Genomic DNA, 15,793 nt, shown 5'->3' with positions numbered 1-15,793 from the left:
TCTTCTTCCAAGCAGTAACATACCCCCTCCTCTCCTCCAGTATGTCATTAACTCTCCTCTGACAGGTAAGAGGCAGCTAAATTTTTCACTTACTGTACAGTATTTCAGTTAAAAGTTTCTTTCAGTATTCATTTATAGTTTTATGTAGTAATAAGTACATTTTTAATAAATTATTATATTGTCATTTGGGGTCTGGGGCAGATTAATTCTATTTACATTATTATTTAAGGGTAAAACTGCTTTGGTTGTCATCCATTTTGGTTGTCGAATTGACATCTGGAATAAATTAAATTCGACAACAGAGGCTCCACTGTATATTTTAATCACTGGAGCTGAGGATGCTACTTCTTAGCCATAAGCTGCCTAGTCTCTTTGCTGTGATCTGGTCAGTTTTAACAAGACAATACAGTGGAACCTCGACTTACGAGTTTAATCCATTCCATGACCTAGCTCATAACTCAATTTACTTGTATATCAAATCAATTTTCCTCATTTAAATTAACTGAAATGTCATTAACCCTTTGACTGTTTCGGTTGTATATATACATCTAATGAGCCAGTGTTTCGGACGTATACGTATATACTCAATAATTCTAGCGGCTTCAAATCAAGCAAGAGAAAGCTGGTAGGCCCACATGTGAGAGAATGGGTCTGTGTGGTCAGTGTGCACTGTATAAAAAAAATCCTGCAGCACGCAGTGCATAATGAGAAAAAAAAAACTCCGACCGTGTTTTTGGATTAAAACGCCGACTTTGAGGTCTATTTTCGTAGAAGTATTTATGGTTGTACATATTCTCATTTTCTTGGTCTCATTTGATAGAATGGAAAACATATTACAGAAATAGAGATGATTTTGATTAGTTTAATGAAGAAAACGACCTTGAAATTGAGCTCAAAGTAGAGGAAATGTTCGATTTTTACCAGTGTTCAAGAGTGAGCAAATCACACCACACGTCCAATACACGTCAACTGGGGAGTCTAATATTCTTTCACTAGTGCACTGATATTATTTATACCATTTTTACAATAATGCAGTAGTCTGCATAACAGTAAATTTGGTATTTTTTGTGTGAATAAAAAATCAAAATAGAAAGCAAGAGTAATATAAGAGGGGACCTAGAGATGTGACTAATGAACAGAGGATATGTTATTTTAGTGCCAAGAATGTCTGCATTGTTTATTCTGGACCCTATTTTGAAACTAGCATCTTTTTTAATTTGCATGAAATTGGCCAAATTGCCAATTTCTGACCACTTTATTGGGTAGTTGAAATCAATAAATGGGCGGTTTCTTGTACTCAATTGATAGAAAAAATTGAGTTCTAAAGAAATAGCTATAAGTTTGGTCGACTGGAACAATGGAATTGGCTGAAAATAGGGCTCAAAGTCGGCGAAATCGCCGATGCATATACTACATGTTTATCGCCAAGATCGCTAACTTTGCGGAAGCGTAATTCCATAAGTTTTCGATCAAATTTCGTACTTTTGGTGTCATTACCATCGGGAAAAGATTCGCTCGTGTAATGCTCCGAATGTAGAAATACATTTGATTTTACATGCATTCTTATGTAAAAGGAAAAAAAAAACGTAGATCTACGTTCGGAGCACTATGCGAGCAAATATGTATAGATCTACGTTGGACAGTTCAAGGGTTAATCCGTTTCAGTTTAATTCCTGCTCTCAGGAGGCAGGACAAAATACTTCAATATAAGGCTAATATCAACTCGATGGCTTATTTATCTATCACAATTGATCTAACATGACATAATAAACAATATAAATAAATTAGAAATATGATACATACTCTAGAATGAATAAAATAGGCCAAAATATAGCGAGAGGTGGTGGCACCTCCCACTCCCGCACTGACCATATCTTCCCATTCTTCCCCCTTCTGAAAACAGAGCATTCATCTATGATTTCATGCTTTAATTCCATGGACATCATCCTCTTTTTCTTCTCAGCACTGTCCTTTGCACTTACTGTCTTAGGACCCATGGTTAGAAAAAAGAAATTTGGCAAAATAACTGCACAGAATGTAAGCAAAACACGAGAGAAATGCTCCCATGGTGAGGCAAACAGTGCACTACACCAACTAGTGGCGGCGTTCTGAAGCTCCTCATTATTATTATTATTATTATTATTATTATTGGATTATGCATTGGTAGATAAAAGACTGTTGAGTAGACTTCAGGATGTACATGTTTATAGAGGGGCCACAGATATATCAGATCACTTTCTAGTTGTAGCTACACTGAGAGTAAAAGGTAGATGGGATACAAGGAGAATAGAAGCATCAGGGAAGAGAGGGGTGAAGGTTTATAAACTAAAAGAGGAGGCAGTTAGGGTAAGATATAAACAGATATTGGAGGATAGATGGGCTAATGAGAGCATAGGCAACGGGGTCAAAGAGGTATGGGGTAGGTTTAAAAATGTAGTGTTAGTGTGTTCAGCAGAAGTTTGTGGTTACAGGAAAGTGGGTGCGGGAGGGAAGAGGAGCGATTGGTGGAATGATGATGTAAAGAGAGCAGTAAGGGAGAAAAAGTTAGCATACGAAAAGTTTTTACAAAGTAGAAGTGATGCAAGGAGGGAAGAGTATATGGAGAAAAAGAGAGAGGTTAAGAGAGTGGTGAAGCAATGTAAAAAGAGAGCAAATGAGAGAGTGGATGAAATGTTATCAACAAATTTTGTTGAAAATAAGAAAAAGTTTTGGAGTGAGATTAACAAGTTAAGGAAGCCTAGAGAACAAATGGATTTGTCAGTTAAAAATAGAAGAGGAGAGTTATTAAATGGAGAGTTAGAGGTATTGGGAAGATGGAGGGAATATTTTGAGGAATTGTTAAATGTTGATGAAGATAGGGAAGCTGTGATTTCGTGTATAGGGCAAGTAGGAATAACATCTTGTAGGAGTGAGGAAGAGCCAGTTGTGAGTGTGGGGGGAGTTCGTGAGGCAGTAGGTAAAATGAAAGGGGGTAAGGCAGCCAGGATTGATGGGATAAAGATAGAAATGTTAAAAGCAGGTGGGGATATAGTTTTGGAGTGGTTGGTGCAATTATTTAATAAATGTATGGAAGAGGGATTGGCAGAGAGCATGCATAGTTCCTTTGTATAAAGGCAAAGGGGACAAAAGAGAGTGCAAAAATTATAGGGGGAGAAGTCTGTTGAGTATACCTGGCAAAGTGTATGGAAGAGTTATTATTGAAAGAATTAAGAGTAAGACGGAGAATAGGATAGCAGATGAACAAGGAGGCTTTAGGAAAGGTAGGGGGTGTGTGGACCAGGTGTTTACAGTGAAACATATAAGTGAACAGTATTTAGATAAGGCTAAAGAGGTCTTTGTGGCATTTATGGATTTGGAAAAGGCGTATGACAGGGTGGATAGGGGGGCAATGTGGCAGATGTTGCAGGTGTATGGTGGAAATATAAACACACATGCAGTATAATGTGATCCTTTATTGACTACGTTTCGCCCACACAGTGGGCTTTTTCAAGTCACAAACAGAACTACCTGGGGTGGAAGGAACGCGAGTATTTATAGTCCGGTTCAGAATGCTGAGGTCAGGTGGAGAATGCTGCATCTGATGATGTACCGAGTGGGGTTATAGAGTCTAAAAACTTGGGTAGCTTGGGAAGGAGATTGGATAAGTTTGTGAGCAGACCTTCTACAGTGTTCTTATGTGGGATAGCGATGAAGAAGTTTCTTGGCAAGTGGTTCAGCTATGTTATAGAAGCCACTATTCTGGTTGAAGTTGTCGGATATAGAAATAAGTGATGATTCCAGGATTCTTCGGTATTGAGTGTTGTCTTCTGTGGCGATAAGTCTTGAGTTTCTGTAGTTTATCAAGTGGTTGTGTGAATTACGGTGTTGTACGCAGGCATTCCTTGTGTCGTCAGACCTGCTAGTGTATTGGTGTTCTGAAATACGTGTTTGGGGGTCCCTTGATGTTTCGCCCACGTATAACTTGTTGCAGTCATTACAAGGGATTATGTATACCCCTGCAGAGGGTGGAAGCTTGTCCTGTCTATCACTGGTAATGTCCTTGATGGTCGTGGTTGTGGAGGTAGATACTTGAAATGAGGTATTGGAAAAGATGTTGGAAACGTGTCTGGCAATGGAGTTGGTGGGGAGGACTATGTATCTCTTCTCGGCAGTGTCTTCTCTGGGTGTGTTGAAGATGTTTAATGCCCGTCGTCTGCAGTCTCTGATGAAGTGACGAGGATAGTGGAGTTTAGAAAATACTTGTTCAATCATCGTGCATTCTTCTTCAAGAAACTCATTGCTGCAGATTCTGAGTGCACGCAGGAAGAAGCCTATAACTACACCACGTTTGGTTTTGGTGTCGTGGTGAGAGTAAAAGTGGAGAAGATCATTTTGGTTGGTGGGTTTTCGATAGACTTTAAAACGAAGTTCGTGGTCAGCTTTGCAAAGCAGAACATCAAGGAAAGGAAGAGTGTTGTCGACTTCTTCTTCAAGTGTGAACTGGATTGAAGGCTCGACCTGGTTGAGCTTGTCTTGGAGAGCTTTAACATTGAAGGTGTATGGTGTAGGAGGTAGGTTACTGAAAGCAGTGAAGAGTTTTTACGAGGATAGTGAGGCTCAAGTTAGAGTATGTAGGAAAGAGGGAAATTATTTCCCAGTAAAAGTAGGCCTTAGACAAGGATGTGTGATGTCACCGTGGTTGTTTAATATATTTATAGATGGGGTTGTAAGAGAAGTAAATGCGAGGGTCTTGGCAAGAGGCGTGGAGTTAAAAGATAAAGAATCACACATAAAGTGGGAGTTGTCACAGTTGCTCTTTGCTGATGACACTGTGCTCTTGGGAGATTCTGAAGAGAAGTTGCAGAGATTGGTGGATGAATTTGGTAGGGTGCCCAAAAGAAGAAAATTAAAAGTGAATACAGGAAAGAGTAAGGTTATGAGGATAACAAAAAGATTAGGTGATGAAAGATTGGATATCAGATTGGAGGGAGAGAGTACGGAGGAGGAGAATGTATTCAGATAGTATTTGGGAGTGGACGTGTCAGTGGATGGGTCTATGAAAGATGAGGTGAATCATAGAATTGATGAGGAGAAAAGGGTGAGTGGTGCACTTAGAAGTCTGTGGAGACAAAGAACTTTGTCCTTGGAGGCAAAGAGGGGAATGTATGAGAGTATAGTTTTACCAACGCTCTTATATGGGTGTGAAGCATGGGTGATGAATGTTGCAGCGAGGAGAAGGCTGGAGGCAGTGGAGATGTCATGTCTGAGGGCAATGTGTGGTGTAAATATAATGCAGAGAATTCGTAGTTTGGGAGTTAGGAGGTGCGGGATTACCAAAACTGTTGTCCAGAGGGCTGAGGAAGGGTTGTTGAGGTGGTTCGGACATGTAGAGAGAATGGAGCGAAACAGAGTGACTTCAAGAGTGTATCAGTCTGTAGTGGAAGGAAGGCGGGGTAGGGGTCGGCCTAGGAAAGGTTGGAGGGAGGGGGTAAAGGAGGTTTTGTGTGCGAGGGGCTTGGACTTCCAGCAGGCATGTGTGAGCGTGTTTGATAGGAGTGAATGGAGACAAATGGTTTTTAATACTTGACGTGCTGTTGGAGTGTGAGCAAAGTAACATTTATGAAGGGGTTCAGGGAAACCGGCAGGCCGGACTTGAGTCCTGGAGATGGGAAGTACAGTGCCTGCACTCTGAAAGAGGGGTGTTAATGTTGCAGTTTATAAACTGTAGTGTAAAGCACCCTTCTGGCAAGGCAGTGATGGAGTGAATGATGGTGAAAGTTTTTCTTTTTCGGGCCACCCTGCCTTGGTGGGAATCGGCCAGTGTGATAATAAAAAAATAAATTATTATTATTATTATTATTATTATTATTATTATTAATTTAGGAAACTGAAGCTCACTCATTATTATTATTATTAACCCTTTCAGGGTCCAAGGCCCAAATCTGGAGTCACGCACCAGTGTCCAAGAATTTTCAAAAAAAAAATTTGTTATTTTTTCTTATGAAATCGTAGAGAATCTTTTTGTGAAGGTAATAAAACAAAAAGTACGAAATTTGGTGGAAAATTGACGAAATTATGCTCTTGCGAATTTTGACGTGTCAGTGATATTTACGAATCGGCGATTTTGCCGACTTTGACTCCCATTTTAGGCCAATTACGTTATTCCAATCAACCAAATTCTTAGCTATTTCACTAGTATTACTTCTATTCTATCGATTGAGCACAAGAAATCGCCAAGTCAACTGTTTCAACTACAAAATAAAGTGATCAGAAATTGTTAATTTGGGCAATTTAACACAAAGTTCAAAATATTCCAATTTCAAAATAGGGTCCAGAATGAACAATGTAGGCATTCCTGGCACTAAACTAACATTTCCTCTGTTCATTAGTTATGTTTTGAGGCTTTACAAATAAATTCCATTTTGATTTTTTATTCACATAATGAATTTTTATTCACACCAAAAAATAGAAGATTTACTGTTATGCAATACTGTAATAATTGTATAAATATCATCACCATATTTGTGAATGTATATTAGACCCACCAGCTGACGTGTATTAGACGTGTGAGGTCGTTTGTTTACTCTTGAATATCAGCAAAAATTTAACATTTCCGCTACTTTGAGCTCAGTTTCAAGCCATTTCCAATGCTAAAACCAATCAAAATCATCTCTATTTCTGTAATATGTCTTCCATTCTATCAAATGAGACCAAGAAATCGCAAATACAACTATAAAAAACATACGAAAAAACACTGCAAAGTTGCTGTTTTAATCGAAAAATCATGATTTCATTTTTTTTCTCTCATTATACACAATGTGCTGCAGGATCTGTTTTATGTGGTGCACACATACCACATTGATGTATTCTCTCATATCTAGGCCCAAATGTACCACTCACAGTTTATCAGAGTGAGCTGAGCTCATGGCGTAGATCTACGGTTTGGACCCTGAACATGAAGCCGTAGATCTACGGGACGGACCCTGAAAGGGTTAATTTAGAGAACTGGAGCACAGATCCAATTCCCTAGAGCAAGAGCCCCTCACCAGCATCAAGGAACCTTGATGCTGGTGAGAGGCTCTTGATCTAAGTAATTGAATTTGTGCTCCAGTTCCCTAAATTAATAATAATAATAATAATAATAATAATAATGAGAAGGTTCAGAAAGCCACCACTAGTTGGCACAGTGCACCGTTTACCTTGCCATGGAAGCATTTCTCTCGTGTTCTGCTTGCATTTTGTGCACTTACTTTGCCAAATTTCTTTTTTCTAACCATGGGTCCTAAGAAAGTAAGTGCAAAGGACAATGCTGAGAAGAAAAAGAGGATGATGTCCATGGAATTAAAGCATGAAATCATAGATAAACGCAAGCGAGGTGTGCGGGTTGTGAGTTGAGAGGGAATTTCGCTTGTAACATGGATTTTGGCTCATAACTCAGAGCAAAAAATCAACCAAGCGACAGCTTGTATCTCGAAAAACTCATGTGTTGGGGCACTCGTAAGTTGAGGTTCCACTGTATCTATTGTAAAGGCTTTGTAGTTTTTGCAGAAAAATATTGACCCATTTATCAATGCCCCTGTCATCAGCAGACTCACTGTGTAATGAAGCTATTTAATGTTGTCTCATTATGGAGATGAAATGAGATTATACTAGTTTCAAGTGGTAGCTTACATATGTTGGTTATGAGAAAGGTGCGGTAGTGATCAGTGGTACTGTCTGTGATTATCACTGCTGAGAGGAGCTAATATATCAGTCCAGAAATGGTCAATTGAAGTTGCATTCATCACAGAAATTCTTGTTGATTTAGTTATAGCTGGTATGAGCAAGAAATTACACATGCTGTTAATATAGTCAGTTATCTGAAAGTCCTTGGTTTGAACAAGGAAGTTACCAGCAAATATTAGATATTTATGTTTTTATTAGTTATGTTATTTTAGGCTGTCCCTAAAGATGGGAATATTAGTATGAGGTAGCTTGTAGATTGGTTCAATTGTAATAGGTTTCATTTTTGGTTGCAAAGTTAGCAAATATATATTCACCATAATCATCACTGATACATAGAGTTGCTGCATATTAGTTCATTATAGTAGATGGCAATCCCACCCCACATCTGATCAGGCCTGCAGTTATGAATGGCTGTGTAACCAAGTAAGGTAAAGATGCCTGTTGTGTCATATTTGAGCCAGGTTTCAGTAAGCAAAATAAAGGAGATGTTGATAAATTAGACACATGTGCAACTCTTGGGTGATGTCACATCACCTATGACTGCTGCACCTCTCCTGTCTACGGTTTAAAAGCTCCTTCTCCGCACGTATGCCGTATTCTATTCAAGATTGATGGACTGACCACATCGACTCAAGGTTGAGGGACTGATTACCTCATTCTCCTCCTGTTCTTCAAGATTCTCCTTTGTATGGACTGATGAAGCCACCGTGTGGCGAAACGTTTCCTCAATAAAGATACCCAAGAGTTGCACGTGTCTAATTTATCAACATGTCGGTTCTCTGAACCATTCATCTACAAACCTGTCAGGCACTGCAACTTCTTGGGATCTTAATACTTGGGAATTCTTCACTTGCCTAATTCTTGGGCACGACCTACTTCCACATTGAACAAATGTGACATCACCTATGACTGCTGCACCTCTCCTGTCTACGGTTTATAAGCTCCTTCTCCGCACGTTTGCCGTATTCTATTCAAGATTGATGGACTGACCACATCGACTCAAGGTTGAGGGACTGATTACCTCATTCTCTCCTCCTGTTCAAGATTCTCCTTTGTATGGACTGATGAAGCCACTGTGTGGCGAAACGTTTCCTCAATAAAGATACCCAAGAGTTGCACATGTGTCTAATTTATCAACATGTTGGTTCTCTGAACCATTCATCTACAAAGGAGATGTTACCATTTCAAGAATCTATTAGTGCTAGAGGTCATCGTAGTGCTTACTCAGGGATCGAACGTTGTAGCTGAATATTGATATATTCTTGGTGTTGCTGAGAACAGATTTTGCTTGACTTGCTGTGTAGTACAGACAGTTATTGTCAGAGAAGTACTGATTACCATTTTGATATGAAAGGAGATTTAAATGAGGGCCAGTATCAGCATTCATGAACTATGAAGTGGAATTAAGAAGGTAATGGACGAGGTAGAGGTATCAGTAGTTCAACACTAATGATACACGCAGTAGATTGAGGAAACAACAATGTATTTATTTGGTATGACTATTAATAACATAATAAAATCAGCCCCATTCCATTAAGATGGTATCAATCAATAGCAAAAAATTATAGACCAATAGCTCTAACATCCTACATCATAAAAATCTCTGAGAGTTCTAAGAAGCATGATCACCAACCACTTGAATTCCAAACAACAGCACAATCTAGGTCAACGTGGGTTGCAAGAGGCAGATCACTCCTGCCTCTCGCAACTACTGGACCACTATGAAATGGTCTTGGATGCACAGAGGACAAACAGAATACAAATGAAGTAAACACAGACTCTGCAAATGAAAATGAAAATGTTAATTTCCTTGCAAAGCTTACAATGAGTGGTTTACATATTATAAAATATTAATTACAAAGAAAGCCACTAGCACGCCTAGGCATTTTGGGAACACTAATCCTAATTCTCACGCTATATTGACAAAGGTTATGGAGCAGTACATTTTAATATACATTATTGCATACTGATATAAAAGTTAGGCAACTGAAGTGATATCATTAATTAGACTGATAATAATGAAGTAGTACAAAACATATAACAATATTACAAAAGAACATAAGAAAGGAGGAACACTGCAGCAGGCCTGTTGGCCCATACTAGGCAGGTCCTTCACAATCCATCCCACTAACAAAACATTTGCCCAACCCAATTTTCAATGCCACCCAAGAAATAGGCTCTGATAACTCTATCCACTCATATGCACGTCCCACTCAAATCCACCCCCTCTCACTCATGTATTTATCCAACCTAAATTTGAAACTACCCAAGGTTTTAGCCTCAATAACCCAACTAGGTAGACTGTTCCACTCATCCACTACCCTATTTCCAAACCAATACTTTCTTACATCCTTTCTAAATCTAAACTTTTCCAATTTGAATCCATTACTGTGGGTTCTCTCTTGAAGAGATATCTTCAAGACCTTATTTATATCCCTTTTATTAATACCCATCTTCCACTTATACACTTTGATCATGTCTCCCTTCATTCTTCGTCTAACAAGTGAATGTAACTTAAGGGTCCTCAATCTTTCTTCATAAGGAAGATTTCTAATGCTATGTATTAATTTAGTCATTCTACGCTGAATGTTTTCTAATGAATTTATGTCCATTCTGTAATATGGAGACCAGAACTGAGCTGCATAATCTAGGTGAGGCCTTACTAATGATGTATAAAGCTGTAATATAACTGCTGAACTTCTATTGCTTACACTTCTTGATATAAATCCCAGTAATCTGTTTGCCTTATTACGTACGCTAAGGCATTGCTGTCTTGGTTTAACCCTTTCAGGGTCCGTCCCGTAGATCTACGGCTTTACGTTCAGGGTCCAAACCATAGATCTACGTCATGAGCTCAGCTCACTCTGATAAACTGAGTGGTACATTTGGGCCTAGATATGAGAGAATACATATATGTGGTATGTGTGCACCACATAAAACAAATCCTGCAGCACACTGTGTATAATGAGAGAAAAAAAACTGAAATCATGATTTTTCGATTAAAACAGCAACTTTGCAGTGTTTTTTCGTATGTTTTTTATAGTTGTATTTGCGATTTCTTGGTCTCATTTGATAGAATGGAAGACATATTACAGAAATAGAGATGATTTTGATTGGTTTTAGCACTGGAAATGGCTTGAAACTGAGCTAAAAGTAGCGGAAATGTTAAATTTTTGCCGATATTCAAGAGTAAACAAACGACCTCACACGTCTAATACACGCCAGCTGGTGGGTCTAATATACATTCACAAATATGGTGATGATATTTATACAATTATTACAGTATTGCATAACAGTAAATCTTCTATTTTTTGGTGTGAATAAAAATTCATTATGTGAATAAAAAATCAAAATGGAATTTATTTGTAAAGCCTCAAAACGTAACTAATGAACAGAAAAAGTGTTAGTTTAGTTCCAGGAATACCTACATTGTTTATTCTGGACCCTATTTTGAAATTGGAATATTTTGAGCTTTGTGTTAAATTGGCAAAATTAACAATTTCCGATCACTTTATTTTGTAGTTGAAACAGTTGACTTGGCGATTTCTTGCACTCAATCGATAGAATAGAAGTAATACTAGTGAAATAGCTAAGAATTTGGTTGACTGGAATAATGTAATTGGCCTAAAATGGGAGTCAAAGTCGGCAAAATCGCCGATTCGTAAATATTGCTGACACATCAAAATTCGCGAGAGCATAATTTCGTCAATTTTCCATCAAATTTCGTACTTTTTGTTTTATTACCTTCACAAAAAGAATCTCTACCATTTCATAAGAAAAAATAACAAATTTTTTTTTTGAAAATTCTTGGACACTGGGGCACCACTTCAGATTTGGGCCTTGGACCCTGAAGGGGTTAAGGTTATTGCTTATCATAACCCCCAAGTCCTTTTCGCAATATGTATGGCTAAGTCCTACATTATTTAACTTATAAGTGCTAGTGTTATGGACACTTCCGAGCTTCAGAACCTTGCATTTATCTACACTGAACTGCATCTGCCACTTTTCTGACTAGGTACTGTGTTTGTCTAAATCCTCCTGAAGTTCCCTGATATCTACGTCTGAATCAATTATCCTACCTATCTTTGTGTCATCGGCGAATTTGCTCACTTCACTAGTAATTCATTGATATATATTATAAATAACAACGGGCCCAAGACTGATCCCTGTGGAACCAATTAGTAAATTTAGTAATGGGAATGGTTTTATCTCAGCATGATACACTGTTTCTATAAAAGCTCCTATACTGGCAGAGTATTTCAGGCAAACTTAGGACTAACTTAAGATTTATTAGGCAATAACTATATTAGGAATTTTATGTTTACAGACATCTGGGTGAGTGTAAATGTAAAATAGGGAAAATTACAGATAACGAGACTAAGTCTATTTTGTTTCGGACGTGTTCACGATACAAAAAAAAGAGAATAGGTGGCTTGCAATCATGGTGTAATAGCATGTATGCTAAGGAAGTAACTGGCAAAGTAGGCAGATGGATCTTCAACTTTCTAACCAATCGAACACAGAGTAATGACAAACTGAGTTAAGTCAGAGGTTGCCACAGTGAAAAGCTGTTCCACAAGGCACACTACTCGCCCCCATCCTGTTCCTCATCCTCATATCAGACATACACAGAGATGTAAACCACAGCACCGTGTCTTCCTTTGTAGACGATACTGGAATCTGCACGAGTGTCATCCACTGAGGACATAGTAAATCTCCAAAAAAATATAAACCAAGTTTGTCAATGATCAACAGAAAATAATATGTTTAATGAGGGCATATATCAGTTACTCTGTTATGGAAAACTGAAGGAAATAACAGATAGAATGGAGTATACTACAAACTCTAACCACACAACAGAGTGGAAAAGTAGTATGAAGGACTTGGGAATGTTAATGTCAGAGGACCCCACCTTCAAGGATCACAACAGTGTCACTATCAAATGTGTGAGGAAAATAAGGGGATACCTGGAGAGGGTCTCAGGGGTCAGAGCCCCTGCAGCCCAGTCTATGACAAGGCCTCAAGGTGGATCAGGGCCTGATCAACCAGGCTGTTACTGCTGGCTGCAAGCAAATCAGCGTACAAACCACAGCCCGGCTGGTTACCTGGAGTTTACCTGGAGAGAGTTCCGGAGGTCAACACCCCCGCAGCCCGATCTGTGACCAGGCCCCATGGTGGATCAGGGCCTGATCAACCAGGTGTAGACAGCCTGTACTGTCTGCACAGCCTATGCTGTCTGCCAGCTGAGTTCATATTTCGCGTCATGCTGGTGCTGCCACCTATAGGCTTACCACTTCAGTATGCCCACCCCTGCATCCGCCTCACTCACTCAGCGGCCTAGAAGCAGTCAACAGTCCTACCCCCCTCTCTCCCTCGTGGGCATGGCCCTCCCGGGCCATGGGCACTTAACACACAAGCCTGTGTACCCACCACGACTTTGCAAATAAAGTAAGAAGCCTCCGAAGACATTTATCATTGAACCCCGCTCTGCAAGAGCCACCAAACAAACGGGTTATACAGGCTGTTACTGCTGGCTGCACACAATCCAACGTACGAGCCACAGCCCGGCTGGTCAGGTACCGGCTTTAGGTACCTGTTCAGTGCCTGCTTGAAGACAGCCAGGGGTCTATTGGTAATCCCCCTTATGTATGCTGGGAGGCAGTTGAACAGTCTTGGGCCCCTGACACTTATTGTGTTGTCTCTTAACATGCTAGTGACACCCCTGCTTTTCATTGGGGGGATGTTGCATCATCTGCCGAGTCTTTTGCTTTCATAGCGAGTGATTTTCGTGTGCAAGTTCGGTACTAGTCCCTCTAGAATTTTTCAGGTGTATATAATCATGTATCTCTCCCGCCTGCATTCCAGGGAGTACAGGTTCAGGAACTTCAAGCACTCCCAGTAACTGAGGTGTTTTATCTCCGTTATGTGTGCCGTGAGGGTTCTCTGTACATTTTCTAGGTCAGCAATTTCACCTGCTTTGAAAGGTGCTGTTAGTGTGAAGCAATATTCCATGCCTCTCCAGCACCTTCTTGAAGATAGCCAGGGGACTACTGGTAATTCACCTTATGTATGCTGAGAGGCAGCTGAATAGTCTTGGACCCCTGACACTTATTGTGTGTTTCTTAGTGTACTCGTGGCACCCCTGCTTTTCATCGGGGGGATGTTACATCTCCTGCCAAGTCTTTTGCCTTCATAGGGAGTGATATTCATGTGCAAATTTGGAACTAGTCCCTCTAGGATTTTCCGAGTGTGTATTATCATGCATCTTTCTTGCCTGCATTCCAGGGAATACAAATGAAGGGACTTCAACCATTCCCAGTAATCTAGGTGCTTTATCATACTTATACACGCTGTGAAAGTTCTCTGTACATTCTCCAGGTCTGCAGTTTCACCTGCCTTGAAAAAGGGACATTAGTGTATGGCAATATTCCAGCCTAGAGAGACCATGTGATTTGAAGAGAATCATCATGGGCTTGACATCCCTAATTCTGAAGGTTCTCATTATCCATCCAATCATCTTCCTAGCATATACATAATAAGAACTTTCAAACATGAGATGCTATGTCAATGAAGATCCATTTTAAATCACCTGTTCTCTCTAGGCTGGAATTATTCTATACACTAACTGCTCCATTCAAGAAAGGTGAAATTGCAGATTTAGAAAATGTACAGAGAACCTTCACAGCATATTAAAGTTCAGTCAAGTACCTTAATTACTGGGAATGTTTCAAGTCACTTGACCTGTACTCCCTGGAATGCAGATAAGAGAGATGTATCATAATTTACACCTGGAAAATCCTAGAGGGACTGGTCCCAAATTTGCACACCGAAATCACTCCCTACAAAAACAAAAGACAGATGGTGCAATATACCCTCAATGAAAAGTAGGGTTGCCATGAGTACACTACAAGGAAAGACAGTAAGTATCCAGGTCCCAAGACTGTTCAACAGCCTCCCAGCATACATATGGGGAATTACCAGGCACTATAGGGAATTACCAGGTCCATGGCCTGGTAGGAAACGCTCTCGCTTCACACACTGAGTGTCCATGGCTCAATCCCCAGCACGGGTGGAAACATTGGGTGTGTTTCCTGACACCTGCTGTCCCATTCATCTAACAAGTAAGTAGGTACCTGGGTGTTAGTTGATTGGTGTTGGTCGCATCCTGGGGGACAAGACTGAGGACCCAAATGGAAATCAGACAGACAGTCCCTCGATGATGCACTGACTTTCTTGGATTATCCTGGGTGGCTAACACTCCGGGATTAATAATCCAAACAAAATCTTATTTTATCACTTGGCTGCCTTCAAGAGAGAGCTGGACAGATACCTGAAGTCAGTACCCTATCAGCTGGGCTGTGGTTCATACGTTGGACTACATGCAGCCAGCAGTAACAGCTTGGGTGATCAGGCCCTGATCCACCGCGAGGCCTGGTAATGGACTTGGCCAAGGGGGCGTTGACCCTGGGAACACCCTGCAGGCAGCAGGTAGATAGCTATGAAAATAAGGACAACGTACAGAGTACAAGTTTATCAAAATAAGGTAAAACAGTAAAACAAATTAGTTGAGTAAATATAAACAATCCAAGGTAACAATACATGGTAAATGAGGTAAAAAAAAAAATTACACAATGAACTAGCAAACGGGATATAAAAAGACAAAAGCATTATTTATGTAACTAAAAGCCTTCCTCTACATAATCAGCGATTAACACATTATGTACCGGCGAAACTCCAACTATTTACCTGTAATTATAAGAAGGAAACTTTTGACTCTCCCTCAAGAGAGTTTTATATAACGCGAGCACCTGACGTGCACCACCTTCCATGCTCTTGTTGTTGTTGAAGGTGTTAAGGGCCACTGACGGCTTACGCTCTGTCCCGCTCTATTACTTGATCTTCTTCTTCTTGTAAATTGTGAATTCATTACCTCTGTAACTTGCTCAGCTATCAAAACTTTGAGGCCCAGTCCCTGGACCCATTATGTACCTCTGTAATCTTTTGACTACCGCCCACAGGATGGGTATGGGGTGCATAATAAACATATTAAACTAACTTCTTCTTGGTGTTTTTAGGGCTACTGTGCAAT

At 39.9% G+C, this 15,793-nt stretch overlaps 1 protein-coding gene across 3 annotated transcripts in view; it reads right to left on the bottom strand.

Annotated features, from left to right (window-relative positions):
- Nucleotides 1-15,582, bottom strand: part of bcn92 (LYR motif-containing protein bcn92) — a 165,966-nt gene extending 150,384 nt beyond the window's left edge. For all 3 annotated transcript variants that reach the window (XM_053770304.2, XM_070095094.1, XM_053770306.2), the window contains exon 1: nt 15,451-15,582. In XM_053770304.2, the coding sequence (XP_053626279.1) occupies nt 15,451-15,533 (83 nt within the window). In that variant the 5' untranslated portion in view covers nt 15,534-15,582. The remainder of the gene's footprint in view (nt 1-15,450) is intronic.
- Between the last annotated feature and the right edge of the window lie 211 nt (nt 15,583-15,793).

The sequence above is a fragment of the Cherax quadricarinatus genome, chromosome 4 (genome assembly GCF_038502225.1).
Source record: "Cherax quadricarinatus isolate ZL_2023a chromosome 4, ASM3850222v1, whole genome shotgun sequence".
Lineage (NCBI taxonomy): Eukaryota > Metazoa > Arthropoda > Malacostraca > Decapoda > Parastacidae > Cherax > Cherax quadricarinatus.
Note: the sequence above shows the minus strand (reverse complement) of the source record. Positions and strands in the feature narration are given on the sequence as shown.